The sequence below is a fragment of the Eutrigla gurnardus genome (genome assembly GCF_963514095.1).
Source record: "Eutrigla gurnardus genome assembly, chromosome: 9".
NCBI classification, from domain to species: Eukaryota; Metazoa; Chordata; class Actinopteri; order Perciformes; family Triglidae; genus Eutrigla; species Eutrigla gurnardus.
Genome location: NC_139923.1, coordinates 7,252,127 through 7,274,346, shown reverse-complemented (window position 1 = coordinate 7,274,346; position 22,220 = coordinate 7,252,127). Strand labels below are relative to the sequence as shown.

General features: G+C 42.4%; 2 protein-coding genes across 6 annotated transcripts in view; both read left to right on the top strand.

Annotated features, from left to right (window-relative positions):
- Positions 1 to 1,749: 1,749 nt before the first annotated feature.
- On the top strand, positions 1,750 to 7,472 carry LOC311018157 (calcitonin-1). Of its 4 annotated transcripts, none has more exons than XM_084016972.1 (5): positions 1,750 to 1,879; positions 3,010 to 3,101; positions 4,080 to 4,214; positions 5,911 to 6,095; positions 6,368 to 7,472. In XM_084016972.1, the coding sequence occupies exons 2-4, from the start codon at positions 3,016 to 3,018 to the stop codon at positions 6,068 to 6,070; spliced, it is 381 nt and encodes a 126-aa protein (XP_083873098.1). In that variant the 5' UTR covers positions 1,750 to 1,879; positions 3,010 to 3,015; the 3' UTR covers positions 6,071 to 6,095; positions 6,368 to 7,472. The 4 variants fall into 4 exon arrangements, with proteins under 4 accessions (XP_083873098.1, XP_083873096.1, XP_083873099.1 ...); XM_084016970.1 differs by having other exon boundaries at positions 5,908 to 6,095; XM_084016971.1 differs by lacking the exon at positions 1,750 to 1,879 and adding an exon at positions 2,650 to 2,796 and having other exon boundaries at positions 5,908 to 6,095.
- A 4,093-nt stretch (positions 7,473 to 11,565) lies between these two features.
- insc (INSC spindle orientation adaptor protein) overlaps positions 11,566 to 22,220 on the top strand; it is a 57,082-nt gene continuing 46,427 nt past the window's right edge. Inside the window, exon 1 of one of the 2 annotated variants that reach the window (XM_084016925.1) lies at positions 11,566 to 11,817. The gene's annotated coding sequence lies outside the window, so the exon portion shown is untranslated. Of the gene's footprint in view, positions 11,818 to 21,794; positions 21,953 to 22,220 lie in introns of those variants that run through there. The other variant, XM_084016926.1, reaches the window with a different exon arrangement.

The window sequence follows — 22,220 nt, the reverse complement described above, 5'->3', positions numbered from 1 at the left end:
CCTTCACCATAGTAGGATTTGCACAAGAACCCCAAGAAGGGGCATGTCTGGTGGGGTGACATCTCTTTGGCTGTGTGGACACTCCTGACACTCTTGGCTGTGTCATGTATTAATCAAGCAACTCCCCCCAAAAATTGGGAAAACATGGAAGAAACCTCATGAATCCATCAGAGGAAACCGACGCTCAAGACTACTTCATTGTCTGCCACGACCAATTGGTTCAGGGCATGAAACAGAGCTCAACATTTTGGATGAAAAGGTAAAAAGGCCAAAGCCGATATGAGAAGTTAGTGGGCTCCTGGTGCAGCATCTTTCAGTCCGTCCAACAGGGGATACGCAGGTATGAAGTAGTGATGTACCTTCGCAGATGTGGCTTGGGACCCGCTAGCTGTCTATTCAGCAGTGATTTAGCGTCTGGCATGGGTGAGCCTTGTGGCTCAATAGCACTAAAAGGCTCATCCTGTCTAATGGGGTTCCTCTATGACGCAGATAAGGAGAGGCAACCCCTCCCCTTCTTTTACTCAGACATATAATTCAGAACATGCACGTACACACACACCTACTGTACACCCATTCATTTTGTCTACTGCACAGAGACTGTGAGTGCACGCAGATGCAGAGGTGTACACACACGTCAAACACACATACACACACACACACAAATTTACTGTACACACACACGCTGTCCTGCACGCTAATGAAAAGGAAGGGAATTGAGACGATGGTGCACGACAAACAGTTGTGTAATTGCTTTTGAGAAACAGCTCTTGTCGGAGGCTGTCATCGATTGGTCTTTGCCGAGGCCAACTCGTTTACTCAGTGTGTGGGAGGAGGCCCGGGCGGCAGTGATCATTACTGGACTGACTGTGGTATCACTTTATTAACTCAATGTGGTTTGATGTTTCACTGTAGGGAGGAGGGAGGTTGTCACACCACATTCAGTAGCTGCTGCCAGCCAAGAAATATGTTTCAGGTTAATCACACTGATTAAAAAAAAGAAAGGACACAATTGAAATTAAAGGAGTAGACAATAGCAAAATGCTTCTTGATTTGAAAGTAGTTTATTGGATACTCCGACACATGTGGTTTGGCACATGTAAAGCGCCATGCGTTCATCATTTGTGGTGAATCATGTTTGCCCAAATCAAATCAAGATTACGTAAGATGATTGTGTGTTAGACGCTCTATACTGAGCTGAAGCGCAGTGATAGAGCTGGAGTTTGAGCTATCCAAACAGCGTTATGAATGAAGAGCTCAGGGGTGCGTCACCATGTAGTGTACGTCCCTCCCCAGCAGATGGCCCCGCCTGCAAGTGCTTAGCTGGGAGGGTGCTGCGGTGCTGGGGGGGGGGGGGGGGGGGGGTGTTGGGGGGGGGGGGGTTATCGATTTGGCATATGAGATATAGCATGCAATGTAACATTTTTGGAAGGTTCTTAAAATATTTATTGCTGGTGATGCTTCTCCATGGACACCAGCTTGCTTTGCCTCCTATTTAATTAATGACATCAATGCAAATTGGGGATAACAAATGGTCCAAATGACAGAAGGATTTTGTGAATGGAGCACTTACTGACTGAGGAATGACGTCAGTGCAAAGCCATATCCCATATTAGTGAGCCAGGACTGAGGGGACGCGTCCCATTGGCTCGCCATAGCATCAGAGCATCGTGATTGGCCGCTGGCAGATAATTAAACACCTACACAGTCAATGCACAAATCCAAGTGGTGGGATATATAGGCTGGTGCGTTGGCGCTGCATGCAACAGAATCAAGAGTTGTTCTGCAAGTTGAGAGAAAGTCAACTTATTGTGTTTTGCATAGAGATACATAGATATATATAATTATTTATATTTTTTTTGCTGGGTGATTATCACTGAAGGTAAGTGGTGACTTTTAATGTTGGGCGATGTGTTGGAGCTCTGAATGTACCCGATAAGCTGTTTGCATGTGTGTGTGTGTGTGTGTGGATCAGAGGGGAGATGGACACAGAGTCACTGCGTTAAGACTGTGGTGACGTGATGGTGTTGGTAATGGGATTGGAGTGTGGCCACGGGGGTCACCGGCATCACCACCCACTATTTTCCAAGGGTCCAGTCTACTACTTGGAAGCTGACTTAGGGACAGAAATGGGAAGAAAGAAAGAAAGAAAGAAATAAAGAAAGAAAGAGGACAAGAGTGAAGAACAGCAGGTGAAAGAGGGAAAGGAAAGAATTGATGGGCAGGAGGTTTGAGTGTGTGTGTGTGTGTGTCTGTGAGGGAGAGAGAGAGATGGAGAGAGAGAGAGAGAGAGAGAGAGAGAGAGAGATGGAGAGAGAGAGATGGAGAGAGAGAGAGAAAGAGAGAGAGAGAAAGAGAGATGGAGAGAGAGAGAGCAAGAGAGAGACAGGGAGAGAGAGTGCTGGCAGCTCATTACACTAATGCACTGGTCCTTTAGGGAGTTGGCAAGCTTGGAGTCCCCCCTCCCTCTCTTCCATTTCCACCCCTCCTCTTCCAGCGCAAGCAAGTGCTACATGACATGCACGGTCTAGGACCCTCAAACACACACACTCACACACACATAGTACACACACACACACACACACACACACACACATACGCACGCACACACAGCATGTCACACTCCGGGACCTGCAACGTGCTACATGAGAGAACAACCTGTCCCGAGCTCTTGGCTGGATGTTTTGGAGGAACAGTGCGTTTTGCAGAAGAACAGTGAGGGGGAGAGGGGGATTTGTCAGGAAGTAGAAGCAACGATGTGCAGCAGGAGACCAGAGCTAAATGGTGGCAAGCTGAGATGTGGGTGGCTCACCTTTCTGGGAAGTGACGCGAAGACCTTTTTCTCATTGCAACTTTTCCCAACAGCACAAGAGGATCAGACATAATTCTATTTTCTTATTTCTGTTTATTTTTATTTTGTTTGGCTTTATTAGATGAAACTTTGTGTTGTGTAAATGGCAGCAGCGTTGTGCACATGGAGCTGATGAGTGGGGTGTCTTTCTTGCTGTGTAGGGGACCATGGTTATGTTGAAGATCTCTGCCCTCCTCGTTGCCTACGCCCTGGTCATTTGCCAGATGTACTGCTCACAAGCCGCCCCTGCCAGGTGAGAGCTCAGCATTCACATCTCACATTTTACAAACTCCCAGCTGACGCACATTTTTCCAGCGACTTGTAAATTGAAAACCATTGAGAAGGAGAGGAGCGTAGACACAAAGATGACAAATATATGTCAGTTTTGCTACTTTAAATGAATACATTTAAAGAAATATAACCACAACATGTTAAACATGTTACTGCTAGAACAATGAAGAAATGGGAGAGGAATTCTGTGTATGAGGGACAGATTGATGCAAAGAGATGCAACCACATTCAAAAATACATTTGTCGACAGCAGATTATGTGTAACAAAGTGCAAGCACACAAACTTTACCTGAACTTTTACGCATTTTTATTTTTCATGCTGCTAGATTTTGGCACTTTGCCTTAGCACGAATTATATTGCCTCCATTTGACAGTTTAAAATATGTTCATATCCACAGTTTTATAAGAATAAATGAATGTAGAGCATCTCTATCATTATAAGAAGTTTGCTCATCCTGTTGCATCCATCCAATTGGATGCAATCGTTCCCAGTGTTAAAAAAAGGAAGGAATAATGGAATTGAAAAAGAAGCAGAAAATTGAAACTAGACAGGGAAACGGTGTAATTCACTTGAAGTGGAGATAAATGTATATATTTATATGAAAACCCATTCAAGCCACTCCCCACATTGTTCCCATGAAGCTATCGATTTTGTAATAAATCTAAACCGGTTGCACATCAGCCCCCTCCCTCAGATGGGGCACTTTCCGCAGATTGTTTCCCCGTGTTGGCCAGGGGCCCTCCAACTCAGACGTCATTCCTCTCAGAGTTGGTGAAGTCCCAGCCAACCATCCCCCCCCCCCCCCCCCCCCCCCTCCTCCATGCATCCACTCCAACACCACCCTACCCACCCTAACACCCCCACTCCTCCTTTTAACTGCAGGTGATAATTCCAGCGAAGAATGTAATGCTTAATCTCACTGCCTTTCCTTCCCCTCAGACCGGTTTTAGAGTCCATGTCAGACCGAGTCACGCTCACGGACTACGAGGCGCGAAGGTTACTCAACGCCATTGTGAAGGAGTTTGTGCAGATGACGGCGGAGGAGCTGGAGCAGCAGGCAACTGAAGGAAACAGGTACACAGATCCATGACTCTTCTGTATTTTAACCCTTAAAAACCATTTCCTCCCTGTGCAGAGAGAGCAAAAAGGTACAATGAGCAGCTCTTCTTTGGGCTACTGTGCTAGGCTCTGTGTATCTTTTTAGGGGCCATATCAATATTCTGGTTTCACTTTATTACCACTGAAGATGCGTCTTTTTTAGCACCTCACTTGGGTTCAATCAGGCATAGAGGTATGTACTTCTTAGCTGACTAAAAGACAGAAGATTATTTCCCTGAAAAGATGTTGAAACACACACAAAAATAATTTATCTCCGTCATGACCCTGCTCCTGCATGGATGAGTTTGATTTTGACTTTGTTTGAACGAACTATTCCCAGCCTGCCCGCCGGGCATGTGAACTATGTATGCCTAACGGAACGAATAAGTGTGCATGATGTCAATTAAGTGGAGTTGCATGACAGTGGGAAGCGACTGGTTTCTGTTTGTTCTGTGGGTGTAAAAGATGTGACAAGAGGGGATTGAGTGGGGTGGGGGTGGAGATGGAGGCTCGGCGCATGAGGGGATGGAAGACAGGCTCTTTGAATAGTGGCAAGGGGGGAGGGAGCATGGTGCTGTAGGAGGAGGAATGTCTTCATTTGTACTTTTTTTATATACCTGCGATTGCATGAGAAAGAAAAGCATGTGTGAGAAATGGTGCGTGGACGTAAGGAAAAAAGAAGGCAGAGATGAAGCAAGTGTTACCTGCATGTGTTTCCCATGCCTATGAGCCTGTTCTCTGCATGTGTTTCTGTGTGTCCCCTCCCCAACAGCATGGACAGGCCCCTAACCAAGCGCTGCTCCAACCTCAGCACCTGTGTGCTGGGCAAACTGTCTCAGGAGCTGCACAAGTTGCAGACGTTCCCCCGCACGAACGTGGGAGCAGGAACGCCCGGCAAGAAGCGCAGTGCGCCTGAGCGCGACAGCTATGCAAGCTACAGCGAGACGTTTGACAGCATCTAACCTCCTCCTCGTCCTCCCTCGGCCCCTCTTTTACCCTTTTCCGCATCCCTTCCTCCTCTTCTTCCTTTCCTTTTCCTCCTCTCCTGTCCTCTTCCTCTTCTCATCCCGGTTTCTACCTTATTGCTTTTGGATTGGCAACTGCATGTTGATTATACCTGCTTGATTGACATGAGACGAATATGACCTTTAACAGCAACCAACCCCTCAACCATCAGTCTTAATTTTCATAAATGCAGTTCAGGAGCCAGTTCAGACATCCATCTTTGTGAACTGAGCGTGGAGTCATTTGATGGCATTTTTAAAGCCCCTGAAATTTAGGAGTTGAGAGATCACTTAATCGAACCATTAATAAATGACTCACTCATGCGACACCATGTTTCTTGTTCAATAAACGTATTTTTCTACCAGGAAGCCGTAGCTCATTTTCATTCTGGTCCTTTAAAACAGTCAGTGGTACATGACGTACATAGGGTTTTAGTGAAACCTTGAAATTAAAATCTTTGAAGCTCTCATCCAGTTCAAAGGTAAGAAAAATGACAAAAGATTTAACTTTGCATGCTTGATGCATATTTGAACCTGTATGTTGTGCTTTAGTGCTGTAAAGTTAATGTTGATTAAAATGAGCTGTGTGCAGAAATACTGGCGGTTTTGTGGATGACTGAATGTCACCAGATCTTGGCGTTAACCCATGGTTTGGTCTCCTGAAGCAGCGTTACAGCACAGAAGCGGGCCTGCAACACGGCAACCTGTGTGACTCACCGCCTGGCAGACTTCCTCAGCCGGTCGGGGGGAATGGGCAACAGCAACTTCGTCCCAACCAACGTCGGCGCTAAAGCCTTCGGCAGGCGGAGGAGAAGCGTCCAGATGTGAGCACTCGAAAACCTTCAGGGACACGGTGAATAGACTTCTTCTTCTGCTATCTGTTATTTGACTGTGATTTATTCCATGAAGAGTATCATAAAGTAAATTAAATATTCTGCTAATAAAAAAAAAAGGGTGCAACATTTAGAACACAAAAATGCTGAGTTAGTCTAATTTATGCTTTTGATACAAGTATTACTTTTTTTTTATCACAGATACAATTAAAATCATTTTGACATGAAATTATTTTAAAATATGTAATAACCTCACATTTATTGTCTTCCTTTCTGTCTTCCTGCCTTTCAGATGTCGAAACCTGACAAGAAGAAAAACTGAGAACAAAAATCAACAAAAACAGAATCAAGCAGAAAATAAACACTGAACTGGCCATTTCTTATGTGAGAAAAAAAAAAAAGATGCCACAGGACTTCTCGTCCCCATTTCCATCCTGTTAGTGACAAACTTTTGCTTTTGGCAAATAAGAGAAAAAAAAAGAGAAAAAAAAGCACTTTAGTTTATGTACATGAAGAAAAAAACATCCTAATGGTTCCTCTTTTTATACATGAGTATCATTGTAAAATAAAATGAAAGCTGCAGTGGTTATCACCTTATTTTCTTCCCCAACTTTCACTTCGTTAGAGCACATTTCTTCTACGCGACCCACCTCCCCCTCCCCATTTGAGATCCATCCTACATCCTCCATAATTCCCTTCTCCCCCCAAGGGTACCCTGTTTTTCTGTGTGCCAGAGGGACGCCATTAAAGATCAGCCTACCCAAGGCCCCCCCCACAACGGCTGTTGTCTTGTGCCTTGATGTAGAACAATTTACATGAACATGATTGTACAGTTCTGTTTCGAGACGGTAAAGAAGAGCCGAGCGAGGATGAAGAAAAAGAAGACAGATTAATATTGTAAACGATATTGTGAAAACAAATTTCAGCAAGATTAAAATGTATTTTAGATACACTCAGGTTTTGGGGTACTTGTGTTGTTCTTCAAACGTTTTTAAGCATTTAGGTGTAGAGAGAGCTTGAACGATTATGAGAGGCTTATATTTGTACATTGATGGAATATTGGTTAACAATGTCAACTAATTATTAATGATATGGCATCAGTGAACCTCATGTGTGTAATTTATTGGTGAGAAACGTGACGATATTTCCCAGTGACAGACCCTTTATAGCACACGTGTAATTTGGCAAAGAAATATTGAAAATCAAATCCACTCTCATATTCTAGTGTTGCACAGTTTGGGTCACTTTGTATGCAGCGACGGTGTGCAGGTGTAAACATCCGTTTTATTGATAGTATTTTCTGACTGACACCACAGCAGCATGGTTATGTTGAGATACATGATGATGATACAAGAAAAAAAAACTGCATGGGTATTTGCTTAATAAAAGGCAACCAAACCTGCAGTCAGACTTGTTCTTCTTTAGCTCCAGTGGAAGTAAATACACACTCTTTTGAATAAGAATCAAGGTATAAAATTAGTATTCATCAGAAGCATGCATTGTGTTGATAGATGACGAGAGATTGTCATGTTGGTATCCATGCAGAGAAATTCACATTTATTTCAGATACGGCTTTAACAGGTTTTTAGTCATTTAATGTTGAATCATGCAGAATGACTGCACTTCTTGGGGTTTTCATGTTTTTACAGCTGCACTCCAATAGGTGGCAACATAATTATCTTGACTAAAGTTTCAGTGGAGCTCTGCACAGTCTCACAGGCCTGACTCAAATCATAAAAGCATAACGTCTCTTGATGAACTAAAAGGAGGAGGAACAATGGTGATGCTCATTCGGCAATGAGGTGAAACAATGACCTGTTCAACTCTCCTGTACGTATATCATGAATGGTCGTCATAACATGGATGTGTGGTTTTGATGGTCCAGCTGATTAATGAGAAATGTTAAATTGCCCTTTGAGAGGTGAGACACAAGTGACTGACTTAGAAAACCATCTATCTCCGGCTTCCATCTGAGGATAGAGCGTGCCAGATCCTAATTAACATGTCCAAAGGATCTTAAATGGCAGGACCCTTATAGTTATCTTGATAATTAATTTACTTAATACATTTTGTATATTTGCTACTCAATTTTGAAGTTTGTCAAAAGTTCTGGTGCTACTGAAACCCATAATACCTCATAGGAGTAAAAAAAAAAGCCAAAGTCTGTCTGCTCAAACTGCAAAAAACCAGGTGTCTTTTCTATTTTAAGTAGAACTGAGGTGCCCTTCGGCAAGGCACTTAACCTCATATGCTCCAACCAGCCATCAGTTGCAGACTGGTTGAACTGGGTAGATCTTCACTGGATTACTTAAATGATGTGTAGGCTACTTCAGGAACCTTTGAGAAAAGGTTACAAGAAAACCACAGATGAGGGGAAAAAAGAAAGGTCAGTGAAAATAAAACATTAATCTTGGGTTATTTAAAGAAGAATATAAAACAATTTCACATAAATCATGTTAGACTGGAGCAGATAAATATACAATCACATAATTACAGTTTTGGTTCCTGTTTTGGCAACAACAACATTTCCTGTCTGTATTTGAGGCGCAGCCCTTCCAGAAAAATCACAAAGAGAGCTTAAAAAGTACTCAAACAGGAGGATAAATAAAGGCAGTTTTTGGATGACATGAAATTGAGGGAATAATGAGCTCATTCAATAAGGGGGAAATTTAAAAACAGGATGCAGTTGATCCTATTCGGCTGCACGGATGAATGCCAAGTGAACCGGAGCAAATAGATGGCATTTGTCAGCGTGAGCATCACACCCAAGCACACAAGGAACCAAGCTTTTATAAAACATCTTATTTAGTTCAGATGAAATACAAGGAATGTGTGAGAAACAACAGCAGACATGCGGTGTCCATGCTATAAATGCTTAAAGCCCCAAATGATTGTTTATAAAGAGTGTTCAACTGGGATGATTTATTAATTCCCAGATGAGAAGAGATGTATGAAAAATATGTGACCTCATGCTATTGGACTATAAACAGAATAAGGAATTTGTGCTTTATTCTCCCCGAAGCTCGAAACCCTCATCTGCTAGTTGTTTTTACAGTTCTTTCCACTCATGCGCTTTCTCAGTCTTACTATCCGTCTGTCTGTCTGTCTGTCTGTCTGTCTGTCTGTCTGTCTGTCTGTCTGTCTGTCTGTCTGTCTGTCTGTCGTCGTCATGCTAGAATCCACATGGAAACTTTTCCTGCATAACTGAACCCCCCCTCTATATTCTGATAATTGAGGGAGACGGGAGGTTGAGGGCTGATTCGTGGGTCGGTTTTTGGTTTTAAGCTTCTTTCTCGGCAGTAATCTAACAATCCCACTATGCCAATGAGAATAACAGTCCTAATGGCACACAGCTGCTTTGAATGGGGCCCTTCCAGTTGAAAATTAGATGGTTCGTATAAGAGAAACCAAGAAACAAGCGCCCCATCTCCACAGAGAAGACGTGTCACTAGTCCAGTTCCCAGAAACCTCCACCACAAAGCAATTTCAAAACCTGAGGCTTTGGTAGATGTTTCGTTTTAATGTCTAATGTGGAATCGTTTGGAATTTTGTCGAGAGCTTGAGTCATGATGTCACGTCCAGGCTGGCCTCCGTCCCACCAGCTTCTTCAAACCAATGCAATCTTTCATTGAGCTTTATGAGACTCATAGCATGAACACAGCAGCAAACAACTACTTGTAATGTGAAGCTAGTGACCTGAGCAGAGAATAAAGTCACTCTCCCTCTTTGTCCACATTGAGCACTTTTATTTCTCTTGCCATATTAAAACATTTGTGATTTCAACAAATATGAACAAAACAATGACCTTGTGAGCACAGGAAAAAATACAGGGGCAGCATGTGGGCACCTATATGATTATTTCTTGTTTATTTATCTATAAAATTCACCAATGGTCTACTAATCTCAGCTTTGTAAAATGTTCAACTTGCATCCTCTGTCAAACCGTGATATTTATCCCTCGAGGATTTCTCGTTCTTGTGGAAATGGGGGTTCATTAAAGGCAGCTGAATGGAGGAATATAGAACAAAAAATGATATCAATATATTACAATGAACGTCCTTATCTAAACATATTGAGTGAAGCACACAACATACTGCTGACAATGACTCTGTTTCAAGGTCGGCTTTTTAAAATGAACACTTGCCAACGAGATAGAATGACAGTGGAAGATATAACCGGGATGTTCTGGTTTGTGTTAGGTGTTGTTATGTTACAAAGACTAAAATTAGATGATTGATACCTCTCATGTTTGTTTTCCAAATGTGCTGCTAGAGCCAGCTGGATGGTTAGCTTAGCTTAGCACAAAGACCGGAAGCAGGGGGGAGACACCTAGCCTGGCTCGGTCAAAAAGTTTACCAATTTAAAATGTTTATTTCAGAAGATATAACATGTTAATAGCTGAACTTTAGAGGTGCTGGTAGCCAATGTTGTGCTGTTTCACCCTGCTTTCGGTTTTATGCTAAGCTAAGCTAATCATCTACTGGCCCTAGCTTCATATTTAGCATGCAAACTCAGTCAGCTGCTCCTAACATGCTTAGGAGGGGTTAAATGCAGTGGTCAATTTCATGTATGTACCTGTATTGTTTGAAGTTTGAAGTTCTTCACATATGCCAATGTCTCTCTAAAAGTACTTCAGTGAGCACTCCCCTGTTGCATTTGCCAGGAAATGAGGTAAAATGTGGGAGGAAATTAGCTGTTTACATTCAGATATAAGCTAAAACTAATATTTATTGACCCTACATAGTGTAACAGACCCACATGGGAGTCTGCGTGGAACCGCCCCTTCACATAATCACATGATAATTACTCACTCAAGAATACGTAGCAATATTAGTTGCAGCAACCCAGACCAGCTGCGAGGCTTGCTCATAATGGGAACCAGCCGACTGCCGTTTTTTTATTTTCATTTTCTTTCCTTATTTTTAAAGCTCACAATTTTTCCATAAGGTAGTCATTTCCAAGGCCGACGTGAAACCAGACACCCAGGAGCTCTCGTGGTAAAGGTCCAGAAACAACACAAGGCCAACCCAACATCCTCTCACCTTCCCCAATCCCCCCTTTCCGTCTTGTGCGACTGTTGCTGGGAAGGTAAACACCTTTTCACCGTGTCAGAAATGGGATTTCATTCTGCTGCCATTGCAGTTCCTTCATCTCCCCCCTCTTTTCTCCCCCTCCCTCTTTTCGCTGCCACATCTGGAACCCAGCTCCTCATTTATTTATGTGGTCTGTGTTGCTTCTATTTATTTATTTTTTTCAAAGTCTTATTTGAAAGTCCTTTACCTTGTCTTGTTGGCAGTTTCTCTCCATCTGATGAGGTCTGCAATTACATCTTGCCATAACTGGTCACTGCAATTACATGGCCCACCACAGGATCTTTACTCCCCCCCCCCCCCCCCTCCTCTGAGCAGCACCAGTGCTCATATGGCAGACCGAAAATAGAATAGTTTTCATGTCTGTTTGGATGGTGTCCCAGCTGAAACTATGCTCCGCTGCTTGACAGTGGGATGTGGGCTCTTTCTCTGCAAGAAAAACCTTTAAGGCCAGTCACGTTCAGAGTCTGAGCAGTCCCACTCCGGCAGGCTTTGGCGACGGTTGGCCCAGCTGGGCTTCAAGACAGGAGACAGAGTGAGACAAAGTTAGAAGCAAGGACAGAGTCAGACGGTTTGCTGTGAAGAAGACAAGAACTTTGAGCTGTGACTATGAACCCTCCTGGGAACACTTAACCTTTCAGTTTCTGACCGGGTAAGTTTGGAAACCACTTCAGTAGAATCGTAACTTCTGGGAATGTTGGAATGATGTTGATAGGAACTTTGAGCCTTTTTCATGAACTTTTAGAAAACTTAAATAATCAAGTTTGCCAGATAACTCGTGCAGCATGCAGCTCCAAGAAACTTTAACAGCAATGTAGTTTTCCACTTGTTGTCAGACATTACAAGGGAGAACCTTTTGATTGGAGATGCAGTTATGGTGCAAGGTGCTTGCATCCTTTTCAAGCTTCCACATTAACTGTTAACGGATGTCAAAACCTTTTTTTTCTCATTAAAGTGTTTCTTGACCAACATCCAAGTAGACTTTAATTCATCACAGAAACCTTGAAGGTTTTCTTGTCAGTAGCATTTTAACTTAAAAGCTTTTGATTTAAACAGGCAGCAGTATTGATCATCTGGACACCCAAATTCTCACAAAACGTAAAGGTTGTATGAACCACCCTGGACGTTGATATTCCCGAAATTCAAGAAACTTTTGATCTTTTATATTTTACAATGTTATCTTTGCCAAAAAAATCAGATGAAGGACACAAAACGCCCTATAAGTGCCAAGTCATAAGGCATTAAAGTAAAACCTGGACTAAAATCTAAAAAGGGATGTTAGAGTAATGCAATTACAAAAGGCAAAAAATTACTGACAAAACCATCAGATTTGTGTTACAGACGAGTTTAAAATAATCTTATGTCTTAATTGTGGAGGGTATGGGATGCAAAAACAGCATAAAACTGCAAAAGTACTTTGAATTACTCTATCATTTAACAATTTAAATAGCGATTACATTTTTGTGGAGGAACAAGAAACACAATGACATCACCTTTTGAAGTCGATATGGCAAACTTGGTTGCCTAGTTACACATCTAGTGGAGGCGGAGCAACATTAGCATTAGTTTGGGGTCTTGTTTCTAGCCACCCGATTAAGTCCAATGTTCACTCTCTTTTAGCTGTTTTGGTTTCCACCAACTCCTGAGGGAAATATCTGTCTCTTTAGCTGCAAAATGCTCCACTATTTCCACAAACATAGCATGTTTAGAGTTAGCTAAATTGTGGGACTTAGATCACTGAACCCAGGAGTAAGGTGATAATCATCAGTCCCCCATTAAGAATGACACTTTTTACATCATACAGTAATTATTAATATAAAAAAGCTAATGTAAGCTATTGAATTGAAATTAAGTTACATAAAAGTTTTAGAATCAAAGGTATATCTACTGTCAGTTGGCCTCCTGAAACCCAGTGACCAAGTTTGTGTTCTGATATGCAAACTTTACCATTCCTATATTGGCAAAGTTCTTTTCTGCAAACCATTCAAAGTTATGAACCACAATTATGCACGTCAACGTGAAAGCATTGGTTAGATTTAGGCAACAAAGCTACTTGGTAAAGGTTGGAAACAAGATCATGGTTTGTGTTCAAATAACAACGTCACAACGTAGTGTTACAATGGAAGAGAAACGCCCTTAGTCGACTTGATTACATAACATTTCTAAACAAGCTTACCAACATTATGTAACAAACATAAAGTCTTAATTACTTTTGGTTTCACACGGGACACAAACAGCGATCAGCAAACAGTGGTCTACTGAGTGAAAGTCCTGTTTGTTTGACAACTACATCACTTGCTCACTGATTGCAATCATGTCCACATTCATGTTATCCGTGGTTTACAGAAAGAACAATGACAACATTTTTTCCCCTGCCACATCTACATTAGCATCACTTTTGTGGGAACTTGAACCTGCCAATTGATACTATCATTTTGAATACGAATGGTCTTTTCGGGATTCTGCACAGTGTTGTCAATCGGAAAATGTTTTGTGTTTTTTTGTTGTGAGTCACGCTGGAACCAAACACCATAAAGTGTCTATAAGAGTTTGGGGTCTGGTTTGTGTGGGAGTGATGGAAGCTGAGACTGTGGGAAACAAAGATTACATCGAGGCTGATGGTGATGATGAGGACGCAGCTACCACATGTGTTCACTGCAGGCGTCTGCGTGTGTGTGTGATGTGGTGGTGGAGAAATGAGTGTGTTTAAAACAGAGACAATTAGAGATTACGAGAGAATGCTGTCATTGTGTTTTTCCATATGCTCTCTCTCGCTCTCTCTCTCTGTATTTCTATTCTTGTCTTTGCTTCTTTTGCCCAATCTCAATGTCCATCTATTACCCTTCAGACATTGAAGCCTTCGCTGACTCTCCCTGACATCGCCACTCACTTTAAATGCAAGAGTGGAAAAACATGCAAGACGTCTGAATGGTAACATGAACTGAACGGCAAATATGTTACCAGGACCAGAAATATTTCTGTTTCCTGCAGCCATGTTGTCATTATATAATTATATGGCAAACACACAAAGCGCTGAGTGGTGAGCTATATGCAGCATGAACTTCTTCCTGCTCCTGTGTTTTAGTTTGTTTTGAGAAGACAGACCGGCACATTGCAGTCTGGTCCAGACTGAAGTATTTCAGCTTGAATATTCAAAAAAATCCAGAGGATGAATCCCACAGACTTTGCTGATCCTCTGACTTTTCCTCCAGCGCCACAATGAGGTTTCTTTGTTATTCAGTGAAATGCTGATTGATTACACACATTCAAGTCCCCTGAGGATGAACTGGAATCATGTTAGTGATCTTCTGACTTTTCATCTAACACCATCATCTGATCAAAAAATGTATCCTGTAAGACAACATACCCTAAGCCTCAGCTGTACATTGTGATTACTGTTAATTAGCAAATGAAATGGTGAACATAACAATTTATCATGCCAGTCTTTCTTTATTTTGGCAGCTTTCAGGCATGTCATAATGCTAATTGTGTTTATTTATCTTAAACCAAAGTCTGCAGGATTGCCCTACGCCTTCTCTTTGAACATTTCTCCAACTCATGGAGTTAATAATAAGACATTTTTAGTCGTTGAGGAGGAATGAACGTTGTGAATGACCCTCTGAAGACTTGTTGAAGTTGCCCAAAACACACAAAATACAACAAGAAGAAGCTGAAACCTCTCCAGTGTCTTGCTCTGCCCTCTGTGAGGCCTGTCTTGCACCCAGCACACAAGCATAGCCTTGCATTTGGTGGCTGATAACGTCACACAAGTTTTACAATGTAACTGGCTCCATTTTAGAATTAAAATAACTTTTGCAAGTCAATGTGATTGCTGCTTTTCTCACTTCTAACAGAATGTGATAGCAGCTCATTTAGCATCAGCAGATGACAAACTATGACAGCGACTTCCCTTAAACATCTGTTCAGCACTTCCATCTAATAATACATGACTGGTTGGGGATGAGTCCAGCAGCACAGTTCTGCTCTGGTCCGCCTGCTGAACAGATGAGGAGGGCGTAGCGTGGTCAACATGAACCGCGCATGCAGGTGTGGCCCTCGCTTTTCTCTCCACCGGCGGGGAATCTCAAGTTTTCAGCTGTAAAAAAACCTCATCTGTCCGTAGTCTCATTCCCACAGTCATTGTCTGAGCACTGAGCGACTATCGCCGAGGGTGTGACTGAACTTTTGTGACCACAGCTAAAGTTGGAAACACAAAGCTGCACTTGGCTCCACACAAGTCTGGTTTTGGAGGAGCCAAGTGCCAAATTGTGTGCTCATACTAAACAGGCTTTATGCTCAATGTTGAGAATTCTTTCACTCATCAAAGGCAAAAGTCAAACCCATCCAGTATAGTTGCTTCTATAATAATAATAGGTATCAGGTTGAGCCACGTCTAAGATCGCACACTGAGGGCTGGATCCTGCCAAGCTTCTGCCATTCTACATTAGCTTCTTTCTTCTGGATGAGCTAGTTTCTTTCTTTTGTGTTGCTGTTTATCCAACCCTCCTCTTTGTGTCTGTGTGGCATTGCTGGAGTCACAAGCTATTTTTCACACAGCTCAGCTGTCCGATGGTTACGATCTGGACGATTATTGTGATTTCTTCAAGAATAGCGTTACACTTTAAAAAAAATATTTTGCCCATATTTCAAATTTACCTGTACTATTGTCCAAGTGATAACATACGAATTGCCATTGTCCAAGTGTGACAAGGGGTATTGAGCTGGTCATTTACAGGTTAGCTTCCAATTATGAGAACCTATACTTTGATGTGAAACTGTAGACTAAGTATTCTTCCTGTCTGTGTTGAAGTGTCCTTGTGCAAGACACTGAACCTTAATTGTCCCCGCCTTTCACCTGTGCTGCCATAGATATACGTGTGTGTGTGTCTGAATGAGAGGTTCTCTGATGTGAAATCACTATATAAATGCAGTGAATGTTCCAATCAGATGATTTTTTAAATGTATGAATTTTATGTAATGTCGATGCGTAAGAGGACGCAGTGAAGATACTCACTGTCACATGTGAATAAAAGCTGCGATATGGCAGTGAAGACTCCCTGCAGCCAATGTGAGGGATCATGTCTCTCTCTCACTTCCATGACTGCTACCATCGACGGTATTATAGGAAGTGGATGTATCAACATGACCACTGATAGATTTGTGGACTGCTGAACTTTTTGACTGTCGCCATCTTGGTGTTTTGCAACCCCATGTGACAGGAGAGTCAAACCCAATGCTGGAGGCATTTTTAGGCAACCGAAAAGGTTACAATTAACTTATATGAACTTAAAGTTGTAAAGCGAAAATGTGGACAACGCCATGCCAGCAACCTGTCACTCACAGGATATGCACGCCCTGAAACTTATCCTTGGCTGGGAGGTCGCTGCCTGGCTGCTACCTTTGAGTTGCTGACCTTTGACCTCGGCAGAGTACAGACAACATCTTCCTCCGCATGGAGCCAGCTGCCTGTCTCCTGCATTAATCAAAGAGACAGTTTTTATGGTTTCCAAACAACTGCGTTCAAAGAAAGACGTGTTAAAATTGTTAAGAACATAGTTGTGTCACCAAACTTCCCATATTTATTGAAACATTCATTCATCCAAGGAATTCATTTAAATAATAATAACTATTGAACACAAATTTACCAGCAAACGTCTGACTGAGAATGGAGGCTGGAACACAAACCCTCATTTTAAATAAAAATAACAGAAGCTGAGAAAGGTGGGCAATATTCTGAGAAAAGTAAAAAGTAGCAAATTTGCTAATTTATAAAGGCGCAGATTTGCTACTTTATTCCAATGCTAACAACTGGCATTTATCTTTCTAATTAATCCATCCCAACGTGTTACAGGGCTTTGCTAAGGTCCTTAGGGTGATGGCTGTTGTTGGTTATTGTTGCTTAATTTTATATGTGCCAAATTATCATCTTATGGGTGTTTATTGATTGGGCAGTTGGGGTAGATGCTAGCAGTACTTTAAAACTAGCAAATTTGCTACTTTTTAAAGTCACAGATTTGCTACTTTATTATAGCGGCCATAGAGGAAGTAAACACATTGCTTGACCAGATGTTTGCCATTGCTATGACAACAAGTGAAAGCTAACGCTAGCATTTACACCAACCACCCGATCAATAAACACCCATAAAATGACAATTTGGCCCATATAAAATGAACCAAGAATAACCATCAACAGCTATCACCCTAAGGACCTTAGCAAAGCGTTGTCACACGTTGGGATGGATTAATTAGAAAAATAAATGGACGTTGGACACGTGTCACGTGTTTGATGTGGCTGTGCTGTGGGTAACAGCGCCTGTTTACACGTCACTGCGATAGCGTTCATGACTCAGTGGAGGCTCGCTCTTCGAAGTGGACCAATTAGGGGAGTGCAGGTATAAATTTTTGCGTAGGTGGGCGCAATGTGGCAGCCACTCTGGGGCCCAAGGCTGTGAGATAAATCAATATCAGACCGGTTGAATTAGAGCGTCAGCTTGTAGCTTCTCTTGAGTTGACCTCTTTTTTTCTTCTTTTCTTCTCATCTCCATCTGCTAATTGGTGGGAGGTCATGGCTTTCTGGGCTTCAGTCTATTTATCAGTCTTTTCTGTGATTCTGTGTTTGCTCCGTGGCCCTTGTTATGGTTCATTGGGGAGATCATGAGACGAAATGGAGGCTTCGGTACTTTTGCGCTTTTGTTTACTGTGTGATTCACAGAAGATAGTGGGGTCACTGCTCCCTCCTCGTGAAAACGACGTGGTCGAGAGCACCACAGGGAGTCTTGAGGAGTTACTACTCCTTCTCTCTGGTGGTGTCCTTTTCTGTTTGGGTAACCCCCGCCCCCTCACTACTACTGTCTGTCTCCTGGCACTTATTACTTCATAAAGCAGCAATAGTCAACTCAGCGCAGGCCTTTGAAGCATGTAAATCCAAACTACTAGTAATTTAAGTCGAGTTTTCTAAAATTATTATTATCATTATCCTGTCTAAACTGTTCCAATTTATGCAGCTTTGGTCTCCTTTGTTTAAATGACATTTTCTGACAGAACATATTACTTAACCTCTGTTTTCTAAGTCATAACTATAACAACATAATAAGTCAATACAACTGAAATGGTTAGTAAGACCATAGCACTTTTTAAGTGTTGATTTCTAAGAATATTCTGTGTATCTCAAATGAGACATGGCAGACTGCTTTCCAGACGCAATTACCCAGAAAACTCTTGCCTGTGTTTACTTTTCAGGCCCAAAGTGGAAAAAATAGCACTGAAATGGCTTTTTGAAGTGCCACGTGTGGGCACATAGGAAGCTTTTTCCTGCATACCTTGTGATTTCTGCAGCCGATATTTACTTATCACATTTGACCCCATGTGTGTCCCATTTTCCTTCCATGTGCGTTTAGCCGAGTGGTGAAACAACAGTCGGGGGAAAACGCCTTGAAAAATTCCACCCTGCTCTGAAGTGCTGGCTGTGTTTCTCATCTTAGATCTGGGTAACGGGACGATCCTCCACCCCTGATTCTTGCTCTTCCCTTCTCCTGCTCAACCCACACACACGGACCCAGCCCACCCAATTTATTCCCACCTCCTAATGTTAAACAGCTGTAGAGTTGACTCGTGAGGAATTGCTGCTATTACGTCCTCCCCCCTCCCTCTCTGCTCTCTATTTTCTCAGCCATTTTGTGTGTGGCCCCTAATATCAGGTCATACATGAGCCTAAATGTAGTGTCTCACCAATGTATCTCTTCAAGTTTATTTATGCTCTGGCCATTGGATATGAGGTCATCAATTTACATCATAGGTGCCGTGGGTGGAGATGGATAGACGGACAGCTGGCTATAAATTGTGCTCATGGATTGTGCTCCTGTGTTTTGTAGTGGTCTCCCTGACATGTAAAGGTGGGCCGTAACTAGGCCAATGCCATTTCCACGGCTATCCATCTAACTGAAGGAGCTGCGTGACATAAATGCCAATGACGTACATCTCCACGTGATTGACAGGAGGGAATCAGGCAATGATGCTGAGGGTTCAGAGCTCCTGCTGCTGTCGGGAATGTGCTTCAAAGGATTACTTTGGCCACATGCCTGAAGACCAACCTGGAAGCTGAATTATCAAGAATTTATCGCTAACTTAAAAAATTTGGCCACAATATTAAAGACACTGCTGGAACGGCCGATGACTTGTTGTTTCCTTAGATTCCTGAAGATAATATACTTTATTACAGTGTTAAATCCTATAAGTTTGTATCAAAGGTGTTAAATCAGTTTAGCTAAAAACAAAGGCAAAACAAATTACCTAAAAGGATCATCATCAAACACATCTGTAACTTGTAACAAAATCACCTTTTAGAGAGACATCAAAATAAATGTGGAAAGTTTGTAAATACTACATTGTGTTACTTTCTAACCTTTACAATCCAAACTAAACATTTTCAGTGGTTGTTTTTATGGAGCTTGTTCCCTGAGGGAAGCTCAGGTCTCGCCATTTTATTGAGAAGTCATACTGAGTCTGACCTCTTCCACAAAAGCAACTGGGAGTTCTTGCCGGTACCTATTAAACATATACTGTGGAGTTGAAGATGTGTTTTCCATTCATCCAGAGGGCTTCATCAGTTCTGCTGGCTGGTCGTGCCAACTTTTAGAATTCATTCTTTCTGCAAGATCTGCTTTCGGGAACTATGTTCATGGGTTACGGAACAATGTGCAAATAACATGCGTTTCAGAAATGGCTGGGGCTAGGCAGCTAATACACTTGGCTTAGGTGAGGGAAATATATTTCTGGTTAATAAGCAGCCTTTAACTGCAGGTCTGTAATAGGACAACGCTGTCTCACTCCCATGCATGGTCGGTGTACTTGCAAATATCACACGGGCAACACTATAGTGTGTACATGAGATGTACTCCAACTAACTCCAATGTAAACCCACCTGTGGCACTGATAGATGGTCAAAGCAGCTGACATAGTATAACAACATAGTATGGAGAACGAGAAAGTCTGTCGGGTGGGTGGAAGCGGATGATGGATGGGTCAAACAAATACATGAGTTTCATCCAGGAGACAGCTGTTTGTGTGACTTATTTAGCTGTGCTTTTGTTACGCGGCATATGTACTTCACTATAGCTAATGACGAAACCAGAGTTTATTTTACGTAGCAAACTAACTTATTTATTTATTCTAACCAAGAATGTTTGTTGCCTCAACCTAACCAAGTAGTTGTGTTGCTTGAGTAACACATTGGAAGATTATTTCTTCATTGGAAGATTATTTTGAAGAGACTTTATGTAATGAGCGTAAATATATTTTTTCCCCCTATGAACATGGTAGTTTATACTGAAAAGACATGATGCATGTAATGAGCATAAACTGACCGGTCAAATAGAGTCATAGTTTGAGGTGCTACTGACCACGCTGCTGTATTTGCTGAGTTGGAGTGAGATTGTGTCTCCTACGTTCATCCACCACATGCCAGTCCAGCACTACGACTTCCACCTCGATACACGTATGGCTCTCTGCTTTCGGCAGTGGCACTAAACGTTGCCATGGGACATAAACTACGGGATTCAGACTTGTCCAACGTGGATGTGATTCCAAAGGTTACTGGGCCATGTGCCAGGACATTTGATCCCCTCTGGATCGTTCACAATGTCAAACCCCCAAACCTTATCCACTCATTTCTGCACCACCAGAGAATGATCAGAAACCCTGATAAGGTGCTTACATGCCACAGTATCCTGGTTTCTCTTGGAGCATCTTCAAGTGGCTCTAAACCACCAATAATGTGATCAACAGGGTGAATTTCAATGCAAAACAACAAGTGTGTGTTCCCTCATAAGTAAGCAGATATGCTTAGTTGGAGATGGCTTTTGGTATTTTATACTTTTACAAAGTCAGGAAAAACCACCAAGTTGTTGGATGCATGGATGCACTCCTGCCTCTTGGTTTTCCCCTCACTGTTTGTTGATACTGTCTCAGCTCTGAGATGACTCAGCTGATGTTTCATAGGAGAAAAGTGGTTTCTACTTTTGGTTGCTTGGAGCCGGCTTGGCTCTGATTGGAGTTTTCCCTCTTCTTTGCCACGAGGACCGCGTCTCAGCCAATCGCATTCACTTTCTCCCAGTGGGTGTGGTAGATGTTAAGTCATACATGACAACACCCGTCAATCCATGTTATTATGAACACCACACTGGGCCGTGACCAACTGATCTCTTAGATCTTTCCTTCGGTCATGTCTCCTGAGTATAAACTAGCACTAAACACACTGGAGGCCTGCTGTGTGTAAAGTGCTGCAGGGTGATGACAGAGTAACTTGTTAGCAACATGTGTCAAGTTGCTCCGTTCATACACCCTACTTTTACCTGACCATGCTGTAAGCCTGTCTCCAATTATGGCAGCATGACTCCCTATTAGCCATGTGTTGGTGTGTGTGTTGGCATGTGTGTGTGTGTGGGTGTGTGTGTGTGTGTTTGTGTGTCTCGCTCATACATTATTAAGCAGCTCCTGATGTTTTGCGGGCCGTCCCTGCACCGGTGTCAGGTACCCACACGATCCCCTTCGCTGAACCACACTGAGCCAGGATCCAGTTCCAGTCTCTTCAGGACTGTTGGAGCTGCTCCCGAATGCTACTGAGCTCCACTCCACAAAACGCTTTTGTTGGCTCTGGATTCCGTCTCATCCCATCTCATCTGATTTACACACGTTCTTTATTTGGCTTTCTGTCGATGGAACTGGGAAGCTTACAATGCATTTGGATATTTCTCTTGGCGTGACATCGGGGCTATTTGAGCACTGAGGAGGTATCGTGCTGTTATCTTTTCTTAATGCTGAAAATGAGAATTATAAGTACTTTTATAGCTGATCATAAAGTACCAATGTGTTCACATTAGCAGGCTTTTGGTGAATCAACATCAGCAGCTGATTTTCAGCAATTTGGGGGAAAATGTGTCTTAGAGACTCAGGAATGAGGATCAATCACTTTTATTAGTGTGACATTCAACAGGATGGCTGATTTTAGCAGTTTGTTGGGGTTACAGGTTGGTTTTGTGTTTTTATGTGTGTGTGTTT

Excerpts from the sequence above, each read along its gene's own strand:
- LOC311018157 (XM_084016973.1), top strand. The coding sequence starts at position 3,016 with ATGGTTATGTTGAAGATCTCTGCCCTCCTCGTTGCCTACGCCCTGGTC. Across the intron at positions 3,102-4,079 it reads TCACAAGCCGCCCCTGCCAG|ACCGGTTTTAGAGTCCATGT; the intron begins GTGAGAGCTCAG and ends CCTTCCCCTCAG. Across the intron at positions 4,215-5,010 it reads CAGGCAACTGAAGGAAACAG|CATGGACAGGCCCCTAACCA; the intron begins GTACACAGATCC and ends CCTCCCCAACAG.